At 30.1% G+C, this 14,096-nt stretch overlaps 2 protein-coding genes across 4 annotated transcripts in view; one reads left to right on the plus strand and one right to left on the minus strand.

The window, feature by feature from the left end:
- Nucleotides 1–14,096, plus strand: part of LOC122499393 (myosin-I heavy chain) — a 37,600-nt gene that overhangs the window by 17,656 nt on the left and 5,848 nt on the right. The window contains exons 4-9 of one of the 2 annotated variants that reach the window (XM_043607723.1): nt 8,624–8,876; nt 9,486–10,303; nt 10,385–11,285; nt 11,360–11,612; nt 11,695–11,730; nt 11,807–12,797. In XM_043607723.1, the coding sequence (XP_043463658.1) occupies nt 8,624–8,876; nt 9,486–10,303; nt 10,385–11,285; nt 11,360–11,612; nt 11,695–11,730; nt 11,807–12,797 (3,252 nt within the window). The remainder of the gene's footprint in view (nt 1–8,623; nt 8,877–9,485; nt 10,304–10,384; nt 11,286–11,359; nt 11,613–11,694; nt 11,731–11,806; nt 12,798–14,096) is intronic. The other variant, XM_043607724.1, reaches the window with a different exon arrangement.
- Nucleotides 32–5,947, minus strand: LOC122499395. 2 transcript variants are annotated; one of them, XM_043607728.1, is made up of 3 exons: nt 5,850–5,947; nt 2,338–2,632; nt 32–138 (listed from the first exon to the last, which is right to left on the minus strand). In XM_043607728.1, exons 1-3 carry the CDS (start codon nt 5,882–5,884, stop codon nt 133–135), a joined length of 336 nt encoding a protein of 111 aa, XP_043463663.1. In that variant the 5' UTR covers nt 5,885–5,947; the 3' UTR covers nt 32–132. The 2 variants fall into 2 exon arrangements, with proteins under 2 accessions (XP_043463663.1, XP_043463662.1); XM_043607727.1 differs by lacking the exon at nt 32–138 and having other exon boundaries at nt 2,010–2,632.

Here is a 14,096-nt window from a genome sequence, read left to right on the forward strand (position 1 = left end):
TTTCCTCCTTCAAATCAATTATGGTAATTTCCTCTCAAATGAAAGACGGATTCTGATATCACAGGAAATTTAGTTTCTCTCTAACTCAGCATGACACCCGACTCTTATAATATTCCCCACGTTTTCTTTTCCTTATCTCTGCAATTTCAAAACATACCACCATAAAAATGATTTATAGGTAATAATAAAATAAATATAAAAATACATAACAAAAATATTATCTGTAGAAAAGTGTATAACTTTTCTTTGCAAAAAATGTTGTCTATAAATTTTAGAGCCAAGATTTTTTTTAGGCTAAAAAAATTAACACACAAAAAAGTAATCCTTTTTTTCGAAAGAAAAAATAATTTATCAATTTTAGAAATTCTTTTCTTTGTTTTGATGATTGTTATTGTTTTTCTTTTAATAGGGTCATTAAAACGATTCTGAGTCACTTATGGAATTAAAATTGACAAAGAGTGATTTCGTGTGGTCGGTGTATTATTAATCTCTCGTATAGATCTAAGGTAGCCAATTGCACTTCCGGTGATTGACGCTAACCGGAAAGAACGCTGGAGAATATTTAGTAGATATGACGTGAGGCACGCGTCAAGTCTTAATGAAAATAAAGAACCCTAGCTTCCATTGACTCATTGAGTTAAATTTGGAAAATTAGAAAAAATCAAGATAAAACTCAAAATCGAAAACGAAAATAAATTTTTCTCTTTAATGTGCGACACTAATTATACTTTTTTCTTCGAAAATCACAAAAAATATGTGATAATTTAATCATTATTCCATGTCATAATAGATCCTAATAATAGAAATTAACTGTATGACATTTACACGCGCAGGAGTCATTTTTGAAAAAAAAATTTCATATCTGAAAAGAGAAATTTTTCTAATTTTTCAAATTAACCTAATTGACAGTAAATTATGTTTATTTAATTTGTTTAATTAATATGTTATTTAAAATTGGATTAAATAGTCTTTTAGTATTCAGTGTCCTAGTAGGTATTTCAGTATTTTAATATTTTGTATTCAGTAATTTTTATTTATTCATTTTTTATTTAAGTTAATTTCAATCGAAATTTTATTTATTATTTAGAAATTCTAATTTCAATCGAAATTTTATTTAGAAATTTTAATTTTAATATTTCTTTGCAAAAATAGAGTTTCTAGAAATACGTTTTTACTAAAATAGTTATTTCTCGAATGTGATAAAATATTTAAAGTTAAATTTCTTTAGCTTACTGAAAAGTTTTTAAAATTTTGCAGTGACTGGTTCTTAAGATGCTGGAAATTCTGATAGCTTTCAAAATAATGTTTTAAAGCTTGAAATAAGCTTTTAGAAAGCTTTCTGGGGCGAGAAACTTTTAAATATTTTACTCAAACATGTATTTATATAAATAAAAAAAAAGAAAAAAAAGAAATAAAAGAAAATAAATAAATAAAAAATAAATAAATATTAAAGAAATTTTGAAAAGTTGATAAAATTTGAATCGAATTTTCTATAATAAAAATAGGAAACTTTCTAGATTTAATTTATTTTCTTTCTAAGCTACTGTCAATGTTCCGGATAAAATTGATATAAATAACTGGTGTGATTGACTATTTATCCAAGATAATAAATTGTGTTATCTTTAGTCTTGAATCATTTGTGTCACGTGCCTATCGACTGTAAAGGAAGGCAATTTTTTTTATCCGGAGCTTTAATCTTTATTTTTAGAAACCACGTGCGCGGCCAATGGCCACAAAAGCACCGCCAGGATATACTCGTGGAGTATTTCTTAGCATACAGCATCAGTGCTTCTGGTGCCTATTTTCAGAAAAAGTGCACTCAACACACTAAGAAAGAAAAACGTGTCGACAAAATTGCATCTACTCTCCGAAATTCTTCTTCTTTTATTACACTCGTAATTTACCTCCCATTTCTTCCCTTTTAAATTCTATTAAAAAAACGGAATTTTTCAACAATTTCTAAACTTGAATTTTTTCCGGAGAAAATTTTTTCAATGAAAAGCAAAGGGCAATGGGAAAAGAAAGAATTGAAGAGAAAATAAGAGAGCAACTTGAGGGGGAGTTTAGAAAATATTAAAGCTAGTGGAAAAATGATGTGAGCCGCACGCGCCTTTATATCTAAAAAAGAGAGAGATAGGGTCAAGTTCCGGCGAGGGTGGATGGAGAAAGAGAGAGAGAGAAACGGAAGTTGTTGATAGATTACTGGGTCCAGTGTCGATTTAATATTCGAGAGCAATCGACAAGGATCGTGTTAAATAAGGATGTTTTTCACCATTCTCTCTCCCCCTGTTGCAGGTCAAGATCCGATGTCGGTTCAAGTTAAAGGAAAAGAGCTACCCGCTGTGTGGTGCACGCCCCGGGTATTGATCGGGCCCGTGCGCACATTGGATTCGGAGACTCGTGTATATACTCGCAGTGGAGCTCGCCCGGAGCCTTCGTCCTTTTCTGTCTTTTGTATTCTCTCTCGCTTCCATCTCTGTTCTTCTCCTTTCTAGCCATGCTTTCCTTTCGTTCGTATAGGTTCATCATCGGCATCCCGAACTCTCTTTCATTCAACTTTCTTATTTTGCAACATTTTCCTCTCGTTTTGATCCAGTTTTCGAAATATTCTCTCGTTCTGCGAAAATTCCTCCTGAAAAAGACACAAATTCGTCAATTTAAACATAGCAATTGGAATAAATTACACTAAAAATATTAAAAATTCGATAAAAATCATAGAAAAAAAAATACTCTGGCAATTTTGTATAAGAATATAATTTCCTATCGGGGAAGAAAAGGTGATAAAATCTTGAAGAAAAGGGAGAGAGAGAAGGCGGTGAGAAGTGTTCAAGACCTAGGACAAAGACCTCTGGGTGGGGCTGTTAAACCCCAGCGGGGTATGTGGTTAAGATTTCGAATACCAAAATGGTTTAACGATTCGTTTTGGTTGTTACGAAATCGATATTCAATACTGTAACAACCGAGATTTCAATTTTGGGATTAAATCCAGATGTCGAAATTCAACATAAAAAGAAAAATTAAAAGAAAGCAAATACAAAGAAAGAAATATAATTTTTAGATGAAAAGTACAAAAAAGCACCCTTGGACTTTGTTACTTTTTAATTCTTGAGATGGAACTTCTTCTTGAGGTAGAAAATTTCATATTTTCGCAGAAAATCGCGAAAGAACAACCCTGTGGCGTTCAACACTTCGTTTGCAAAGAAGATAGTGCTTGGAAAATGCATTTTCGTGCCAAACGTCGTTTCAACCTGGGGCTGCTCTTAATTATTATATTAAATCTTACTAGACGTCGTGCTTCACTATAATCTCTTTCTTAACAATTTTCTTCTCTTTTCTTTTCATCTAATCATTGTTCATTCAAAACACAGAACATTTTAATTCTCTTTTGACAGTTACTATATATTTCAATCATGATTTAAAATATTAATAAATTAAAAATTCAATAGAGAAATAAAATAAATAAAATAAAAAACAATTGAATAAAAAAATACTAATAAATTTTAATTTTACTAAAGAAATTATTCAATTTTTCCTATTAGAACCATCTGAATGGTAAATTAATTGAACAAAATTGGGGAAAATGTTTTTTTTCGGGTGAAAAAAAATAGTTGTGGACGTTTAGCACTTTTTATGCTTCTTCCCCTAAGGATTCATGATTGTCTCAGTTACGCTTCTGGATCTTTATGACTCATGCGAGTGTAGACGATTGGACATTACATCCTTTTTACCCCATTCACGCCCCTGTTTCATTTCCTCATCCATATTATTTTCCTCGTCATCTGGCTTTCTCAGTGATAACTATTCGTTCTTTTCCGCATTGCCCTCGACCAACTGGCATTTCATCATCCGTCTTAAAAAAGTGATCCACTCTCTAAAAAATGTTTATATGATCTTTTATTACCACTTAAGAGATTTTCCACCCCACTTTGTTTATTTATTGTAATTTTCATTTACGAGGATAAAATATTTTCGCTTTTCATATATTTAAACATTTATTTAAACACTCGATTTCTATTCACATTTTTATAAATAATTTCTTTTCTCTAAAAGAAGTTGAATAATTATTCCAATAAATATTAAATATTTATTAAGAGAATTCTAAATTTAATTTATTCCATTAATATTAATAAATTTTAATTATTTGACGACTGAGTGATAGAATCATCATTACAATATTGTAACTGTAATTAATATTGCAATTATAAATGTTTTCTAAATGTGTATTTTCTCAAAAGAATTATTTTTTGAAAAAGAGTATTTTCTCAAATGAAAAATTGGAAAATTTTTAGGTCAAACATATGAATACAATAGAAAATATTTTACAAATTCTTTGTTTCTTTTTATAAAACTGGTTTAATTTTCATTTCTACTTAAAGTAACTCGCAATGCTAAGTATCTTATTCCAAACAAAAGGATCCCAATTAGACTCTCTGCGTTGAATTCATTCAACGATTCTCACAAATTCAGCAAAATATTTTTTTTAAAAGTACAGAAATTCAACCGCGGTTTGCTATTTTTATAATGAACTAGTTTCAAACACTTTTCATAATATATAAAAATTTCTTTTGTATTTAATTAGGTTATTATAAAGAAACTAGAAAAAATATTTTCCCCACAGAAAGAAAAGAAAATTTTCTATTAAAAATAATTGCCGTTAAGAATAATTAGCGGTTTGCTTTTCACTCATCTTTCTGTAATTTAGATGTGAATACGAAAAATAAATATTATCTGAATTTAATTTATTTAATTTATAAATAATATCTTTTGTCTTTTAAAATTCCTTGACTTTTCCAGGTTTTCCAGGTTAAAAACGGTATTTTTCCAAAGTTTTTAAAACGAAAATTATTCGAAAATATTAATAACTTCATTTTTAAACAAATATTTAATCATTATTGTTTTTCCAAATAGAAATTAAGATTTTAAATTTGATTTCAGAAGAATTTTAGTTATTAAAATTTTTTAAAAATCTAGTTTTTTTTAAATTTTTAATTAAATTTATTTAAAATTGAAATTTTACAAAATTTTAAATCAAAATCTTTTGAAGTTCATCTACTTATGAAAATTGTAAAAACGCAACTCTTTTAAAATTGAATTAATTTTGAAATATTTAAGTAAAATTAGATTTCAAGAATAATCACAATAACTTAAGAAAATAACAATTTTTTAGGATTTCGATAAAAATTTCCTGACTTTTTCAGGTTTTTTCAAGGTTTATAAAATTCCCTAAAATTCACAGGTTTTCCAGGTTACGTGGCAGCCCTGAATTTTCTATTTTTATAAACGATTTTCATTTATATGATATAATTAGAATATTTAAGTAAAAATGAAATTTTGAAAAACTTGATAGAAAAGGACAAAAATTTTGAAGAAAAATTAGTTATTTTTAGAAATGAAAAAATTCTAGAGAATAAAGTTATAAAAAGCAAAATCAAACCTGAATATTATTCTCATTTAGTAGAAAACTCGAACAAGAATATTGAGGGCATATAACAGAGTTGTCACATGAAATGTCGAATGCGAATCATTTTCAGTGAATATAAATTCCGATTATGATAATCCAAGTCAGGTGAATTGCAATGGGATTGAGAGATGAAAAACGAACTTGCAAGTATTATACTTTTTTGTGACAATGATAACGAGGGTGACCTAGTAATGAAATGGGCCATGTCTCTTGTGATAACTGGAAGGTTCATCCTCACCCCACTTTGGTTAAGTCTCCAGTGTGGCCTTTACTCTCTCTAGGCTTTCGACTTCTTTCTCTCATTTTCACGTGAAAGGTTAAGGGTGCACCACGTGTAAGATAATATTGTATGCGGAAACCTTCTCCTCTCATATATACATATACACACCACTGAGTTCTTAAAGAAGCATCTGGGGAATACATTTGTCCCACTGACACTGACAGCCTTTCATCGAGGCCTCGTGCCCTAATCAAGAAATAAAAACGATGAACCTAGAAAAAAAGAACATCACTTTAATATTCCACTTTTTATATCTCTCTAGCTTTTTGTCTTATTTCAAACAATACGTTCGTTCTTTTCTTCTCTAACAATATGGTAAAAAAAAAGAAACCTATTATTTTCAATTAAAATTCCCTTCTGTAATTTTTAACAATTTTAAACAATTATTTTATTTCATTTCATTTATTGTAAACGGTTTATTATAAAACAGTTAGAAATTAAAGAATTTGAAATTATATCCTTGCATCCGAATTATAAAACAGTTAAGAATTAAATTAGATTTTGAAATTATATTTAGAGAACTGTAAATAAAAATGGAAGAAAGTAAATACAAGAATACTCTATTAGATTTACGATTTGTTTTAAATTCTATTTTTGTCACAAGATTTTTGGGACAAATTACCGAAAATTACGACTATCAACGTTCCCTCTTTTTTTGGAGTCAAGTACCGGAAGCTAATTGGTATAATTACAGAAGGAAAAAAAAAGAAGGAGATTGTGGATATTTTTACCTTCACTGATTATTTTTGTCTAGAGCAGGATGAGTCTTTTGCTGTGTCTCTTAAAGCTGGCTGCGAGATAAGTCGAATAAAAAATTGGAAGAACTCCAGATTATTTCCTGCTTCATTGATTATCTGCGGATCCCTGCGGATAAAGATAAAAAATATTATTTACTTGTGTATTTTTTTGTTTTTCGTTATTAAAACTATAAAATAAAGTGTAGAAAATTTCTTTAAAAAATGACGATGATATTCGTTAAAATCGTTATGACTGAAATGAAATTGAGCTCAATTTCATTTTAGTTCTTTAATTAAATAGAGAATTAAATAAATTGTAATTAAATCGAAACAATCGAATTAAATATTTAACCTAATTGTTATTTTTTGTCTTCCCGAGAAATTGACTAATATATATTGTTCCGAAGTTTTCTGTCCATTCGGTGGAAAAGTATACAAAAATGCATTAGAAACGAATCTTTTTAAATTTAAAATAGAAATTGAATAATTATGAACAAAATTAAAATTACCTGTTTTATGTGACATCAATAAGTGCTAATTAATAGTTGAATTTTTGATAAAATCCATTTTTCTGACGAAAATATTGAGAAAAACCGTTACAACCGTTACAACTTGCTTATAACTTATTGAAGTTGTCTGTCAAACTATCAAAAGTACCAATAACTTTAATATAAAGTTGCTTTTGCAAACGTTGCAAAATGATCCGACCTTTAAGTTGTTACAAATTTGGTAATCCTGTCTAATCAGTTGCCAACTTTATGGTGTCGGTATCAAAATATTATTCTAACCTAACCTACAAATAAATTTGTAAACAAACTTTTCTGGGTCACACGGTTGACATAATTTCGAAAAATCCCACAAATTCTAATAACAATTGTTGATAAACAATATATTTATAAACAATATTTTGATAAATACAATTTTTGATAAACAAAATTGTTGATAAACACAATTTTTGATAAAAACAATTGTTGATATAAACACATAGTTAATGTTAACTAAAGTGTTACGGTATATGTAAGGTATAATAATTAAAATTCAAAAAGATGATTTCTCACCTCAGTCATTACAAAATCATTATTTATCATTTATTCCAAAGAAAAGAAGGGAAAATGAAAAGCTCGTCGCGTCATCAACTTTTAATTCTAACCTGCGTATTAAAATCCCTCATGAATAATAATCTTTTCCAAGAGAACGAAAAGAAATTGTATGAAGAATAATCTGTATTTATGACTCTGTGATATATAAAGGATAAAAAAAGGGGTAAAAGCCTCGAGAGAGAAAAAGTAACCGCGCCTGACAATGAACTGGGTTGCACTACTTGTTGATGAACTTCTGGTATCTGGTATTACATGATCTCACCTCCTGCACAGTATCATGGAAAAATATCTGCCGATGAAATATCGGATAAAATTTTACCTTTTATCGAGCGATAATTGAAACTAATGAAATTAGGGTTTAAAACCCTTTATGGATATCTGGCTTTTGAACACACGTTTGTATATGTGCGTGTGTACCTTTGAAAATATACTTGACTCAAAGCAAAAAGCACTCGTATGAGGGATGTATGCTTGACCTTCAATATCCTCACCACATATGGAGGTTCGACAAATGTCAATGTCACTCTCTTTCCCTAGTGTTTTACCTATTTGTCACGTGCACTCATGAGAGTGCTATCAAATTGCTCATTTTTTCGGCTATATACATTGAAAGAGGGTCCTCTCTTTAAATATTGAATTACCGCATATCATAAACCGCTTCATAAATATGATACATTTATAACTTTAATCATCTGTCTTTTTAAAGGAATAAAATCCGAATCAATTTCTTTGATGGAAACCTTTCAAGTTTTTTACAGTTAAAACATATAAATTATCAGCCAGTCAGAAAAAGTAAATTAACTTTATTAAATATAATTTTAAATAATTAAATATTAAATTATTGAATTTAATAAGTATTAAGTTAAGAAATTTAATAAGAGACGAAAAAGTAAACAAATTCCCATTAAAATCGAAGTCTTGAGAAAAAAGAGGATTTTGTTATTAGTGAAGATTACGAAGAGTGAGAGAATATTGAAAAATCTTTTGGTGATAGTGAGTACAAATAAATCGGAGATACCTGAAATCTTTTTTTTTGTTGTTGCAGGATTACGTGAATCGTTACCATGGTCAGAAGATGGGAGCTCTTGAGCCTCACGTGTTTGCACTCGCCGAGGCAGCCTATCGGTCGCTTCAAGACACTGATAGTAATCAATCATGTGTAATATCTGGCGAGAGTGGAGCTGGGAAAACCGAAACCACGAAATTTATCCTCCAATATCTTTGCTCCGTCACCAGTAATGTCGACACTTGGGTAGAACAGCAAATTCTGGAAGCAAACACAATTTTAGAAGCATTCGGTAATTAAAATTCACTAATAAATATTTAGGAAATTTCGTTTAAAACTTTTCCTTACAATTATTTTTACAAATTTTTCTTAATTCAATGATTTTTAATATCTACATACTATTTTAATAAAAAATTTCCCAAAAAAAATTGAATAATTTAAAAAACATTTTTATAAAATTCTTCGCATACATTCAATTATTTTCATAAATAAAAAAATTTTCACAGGAATTCAATTATTTAAAACAGAATTTTCCTAATATTTTTTGAAAAAAGTCAATTATTTAAATAGATTTTCAAAAATGTTGATAAAGTTCTTTTTATAAGAATTCAAATTTAAGAAATATTCAATTATTCAGTATAAATTATTTATTTTTGTATTTAAATAATTTCATTCTCGTAGAAATTTCTAATGAGAATTGATTTAGAATTGAAGAAAATAAAATAATGAAAGTTTTGATGTTTTGAATAATATTATTTATAAATTTCAACGAAAATTGATTGAATTTTGGAAGAATTACTTTTTTAATTTCTAATTTTCAAACTCTCTAATTTTCCGATTTTCTAATTTTCTAATTAAAAAAACAATATTTCCGAATTTAAATATTTTTGCTTTGTTACAGGAAACGCGAAGACAGTGCGAAATGACAATAGTTCTCGTTTTGGAAAATTCATGCAGGTTTGCTTTGACAACAAATGGATGATAAAGGGTTGTATTATTCAGGACTATCTTCTCGAGCAAAGTCGTATCACGTTTCAAAGTACAGACGAGAGAAATTATCATGTTTTCTATCAACTTGTCGAAGCTGGAACGCGTGACAAGGAATTCGCCGAGCAATATAAATTAAAACCCGCGAATCATTATAAATATCTGAATGATTCTGGTTGTACGAAAATTGATGGTATTTCCGATTTGAAAAAATTCGATGCCTTAAGATTGGCATTCAGTGTACTTCAAGTTCCAGCTGAAATGTGCGATGGAATTTTTCGCGTTCTCTCGGCAATTCTTTGGCTCGGTAATCTTAAATTTGAGGACGTCGATGGAGAAAGATGTGATTTGTATAAAGAGGATCATGAAATAATTGGGAATATTGCTCCACTATTGGGACTTCATATTGAAGATTTAACGAGAATTGTTCTCGAAAGGCAAATTAATGTTCGTGGTAATATTACCGAAATTCCGTTAAAGGTACAAGAAGCAAAGGAAAATAGACACGCAATGGCAAAGGCTTTATATTCACGAACATTCGCATGGCTTATTAATCATATTAACAATTGTACAAATCCAGGTCAGGATATCTCGAGGTTTCTCGGTGTTTTGGATATATTTGGTTTCGAGAATTTTCACATTAATAGCTTTGAGCAATTGTGCATTAATTACACGAACGAGAAACTTCACAAGTTCTTCAATCATTATGTGTTTGCTCTCGAGCAAGAATTGGTGAGTGAACCCGAAAATTAATTATTTCATAAATATGTTGTATAGTCAATTTAATTTAATTAGACAATTTTTATTTTTTAGTATCGTCAAGAGGAGATTCAATACTCTCATATAACATTCACGGATAATACTCTCTGTCTAGAGTTGATAGAAAAGCCACCGCGTTGCGTTTTGAAACTTCTTACGGAACAATGTCACATGCCAAAAGGATCAGATCTCGCTTATCTCACGAATCTTCACGCGGAATTCGAGAATCATCCGTGTTACGTAAAAGGTGATGATCGTCGAAAATGGGAAAGGGAATTTGGACTCAAACATTATGCGGGATCGGTTACTTACACCGTGGAGGGTTTTGTCGATAAGAACCGTGACGTTCAACAGGATGTTTTTTTCGATTTTATGTCGCGAAGTACGAATGAATTTGTACAAAAAATTACGGCATATCAAGATCTACTTGGATGCACTGTGGCTCGTGCTTCGGGGAATGCGACAACAATGTCGCGTGGCACATCGAAAGGAAAGCCGACACTTTGCGATTCATTTCGTCATCAATTACAGGCACTCGTTGACGTTCTTCAAGCCACAACTCCCTGGTACGCGAGATGCATTAAGCCAAATATGACGAAAATGGCAAACAACTATGACGAGAAATTGGTTCTCGATCAATTGAGATATCTCGGAATGTTGGACATTATTCGAATACGAAAAGATGGTTATCCTGTTCATATGGAATTTCGTGATTTTATCACAAGGTACACGTGTCTTGAGAGAGGACGAGCATCACTTCCGCGAGATGAAAAAGAAGCCGTACGTTGTTTGATGAAAAATAAAAAAGTCCCCGCCACCGAGTGGCAAATTGGTGTCAACAAAGTTTTCCTCCGAAGATTCGTTCACGAGCCACTGGAGGATGCGAGAAATAAAATTATCACTAGCAACGCGATTACCATTCAGAAAATCTGGCGAGGCTTTATTGTCAAACGTGGTAAGTAACTTATTCAATAAGATTAGTTTCTTGGAATGTTGCATCGGATGTAAATTAAAATTTTCCATTCGCAGAATATCAGCGAGTAAAGGAAGCAGCTTTGAAGATTCAACACGCGTATCGTGGCTGGAAGTCGAGGATAATGTTCATAAGAAAACGTCGAGCTGCTATTGTAATACAGTCTCATCTTCGTGGTGTTTTTGCAAGGGAAGTCGCAGCAGCTTTGAGAGAAATGAGACGTGTCGATGAGGAGATGAGGAAACGCGAACGTCTAGAAGAAGAACGAAGATTAATGGAAGAGAAGAAAGCCGCCGAAGAAAATCAGAGGTAAGAAAACGATCATTTAAACAATCATTAACTTTACAGTATCTAAACAATTATTTAAATTTTTTTTCGTAATTTCTTACAGTGCACAGTACAATGGTATTGTGGGAATGGAAGAAGGGTAAATTTCAAAATTCTAAATTAAATATAGCTAATAAAAATACATTCGTATGTTAAATAAAATATTCTTATTACAGAAAAGCAGAGGAGGAAATTGCGGCTCTTTCCCAAATGGCGGAGCAAATAAATTCCAAAATGGCAGCGTCCGAATTACAATCAGTCGATTTAGACAATCTATTCTCCTTCCTATCAGACGTGCAATCATCAAAGAGCAACCAGATCATAGAAGAAATTGGCGAGAAAATGGACGAACTGGTCGAGAATTTAGACGAGGAATTAGAGACCGTAATCCAGCAGGAGATAGAAAAGAACGCAAGGGCTGAATTAAAGACTCAAACTACCGAAGTACCGGATAATCAACGAATAAATACGAACAATAATAAACTTGGACCACCGACTCTTCCGGAACCGACTGGTCCACCTCCTCCTCCTCCACCACCACCCGCAATCATACCGAACGGAAAATCATCCTCCGACAATGGCGAACCAATTTACGAATCAGTGTTGCCCCGCGAGGAAAATGGACCAACCAGTCCGGTGACAATTAATGGCAACGGTCCCCTAATGAATGGCGATATTCATCCAAAAATAATCAAGGAACCACAAGCTGGAAGTCCACCGCCATTGGTCGAAACACGAAGTACCAGTCTTCATCAGACTCAACATCCAGTTCAGCAGCAAATGAATGGTCATGATCAACAGCAACAAGTACAGATGCAGCAGCAGCAACAGCAACAACAACAGCAATTGCAACAACCAGCTGAACGGGAACAGAGACGAAAATTCCGAGTCGAAAGAAAACTACAAGAGCTAGAGGATAAAAAAGAGATCCCCGAGAGTGAAAATTATCACGATATTATGGAATTTGCGCAGAATTATTTCAATAGTCATGAACGATCTCCAGAGGGAACTATCATGGCCACACTGACGAGAAAATCACGAGGCAAGAGTATGGAATACGTTCCGAAATATGAGATGGTGACTTACTACAAGGGATCCACGATTCCAAACTCGCATATTCATATGTATGATCCGGATAATGTTAACGTTGCCTGCTCCATATTCAGGGTAAGAATTTTTCTTCATTCTTTCTCAAGCAGGGCTCGAACTAGGTCCGTAAATCTCGTGAAGGACCGTAAATTTGCTTCAAGTCCGTAAAAGTCAGTTTTTTGGAAAAAAAGGTCCATAAAGTCTGTAATTTGATTGAGAAAAGATGAAAAGTTCATCGTAAATTGTACGATACTTGTCAAAATTTCCTTTATTTTCAAAAATTTTCCTCAATTCAATGATTTTAAATGTCTACTCTTTTAATAAAATTTTCCAAAAGAATTCAATTATTTAAAACAAATTTAATAAAATTCTACGCAAAACTTTAAATATTTTCATAAAATAATCAAAATTTCACAGGAATTCAATTATTTACAAATTTTTTTTAAACTTCTTCGCAATTATTCAATTATTTTCATAAATAATAAAATTTTTACAGGGATTCAATTATTATTTTCGTAAATAAGAAAATTCTTTTTAGGAATTCAATTATTTTCATAAATAATAAAACTCATTGCAGAATTTCAATTATTTTTAATACAATTTTAATCGAATTCCTCGAAAAATGTAATTATTCAAAAAAATTCTATTTTATTAAAATTCGTCAAAAGTATTCAATTATTTAAAAATTTATTGATAAAATTCTTTATAAGAATTTAATTTTAAGAAACATGCAATAATTGAATTCTCGTAGAATTTTCTAATAAAAATTAATTTAAAAATGGAATTCAGTTAAAATTCTAGATAATAATTGAATTTTAGTTAAAAACACGAAAAAAAATTTTATTTTAGAAAAGTTACAAATTATTGCCACTAATTCTAATACAAAACCTTCAATTTTTTCTATTTTTGACAATAATTTCTTTTTAAATAACTTAATTTTTAAAGAACTACCATAGAATTATTTTATTATTACTTAAAAATTATTTAATGAATTTATTTATCTTGATATATCACAAAATTTTTCCCATAAATTCAATTATTTTCAGTAATTTTAATAAAAATCATTGCAAAATTCAATTATTTCCAAAGTAATAAAATTTTTTCACAGAAATTTAATTATTTTCAGGAATTTTAATAAAATTTATTGCAAAATTTCAATTATTTTCAATACAATTTTAATAAAATTCATTGCAAAATTTCAATTATTTTCAATACAATTTTAATTGAATTCCTGAAAATAATTCAATTATTCTTAAACATTCTACTAAAAATGGAAAGAATTCAATTATTTAAAAATTTGTTGATAAAATTCTTTATGAGAAATCAGTTTTAAGAAACATTCAATTATTTATTTTTATGTTTAAATAATTGAATTCT

This window comes from Leptopilina heterotoma, unplaced genomic scaffold (assembly GCF_015476425.1).
Source record: "Leptopilina heterotoma isolate Lh14 unplaced genomic scaffold, ASM1547642v1 Lhet_167, whole genome shotgun sequence".
Lineage (NCBI taxonomy): Eukaryota > Metazoa > Arthropoda > Insecta > Hymenoptera > Figitidae > Leptopilina > Leptopilina heterotoma.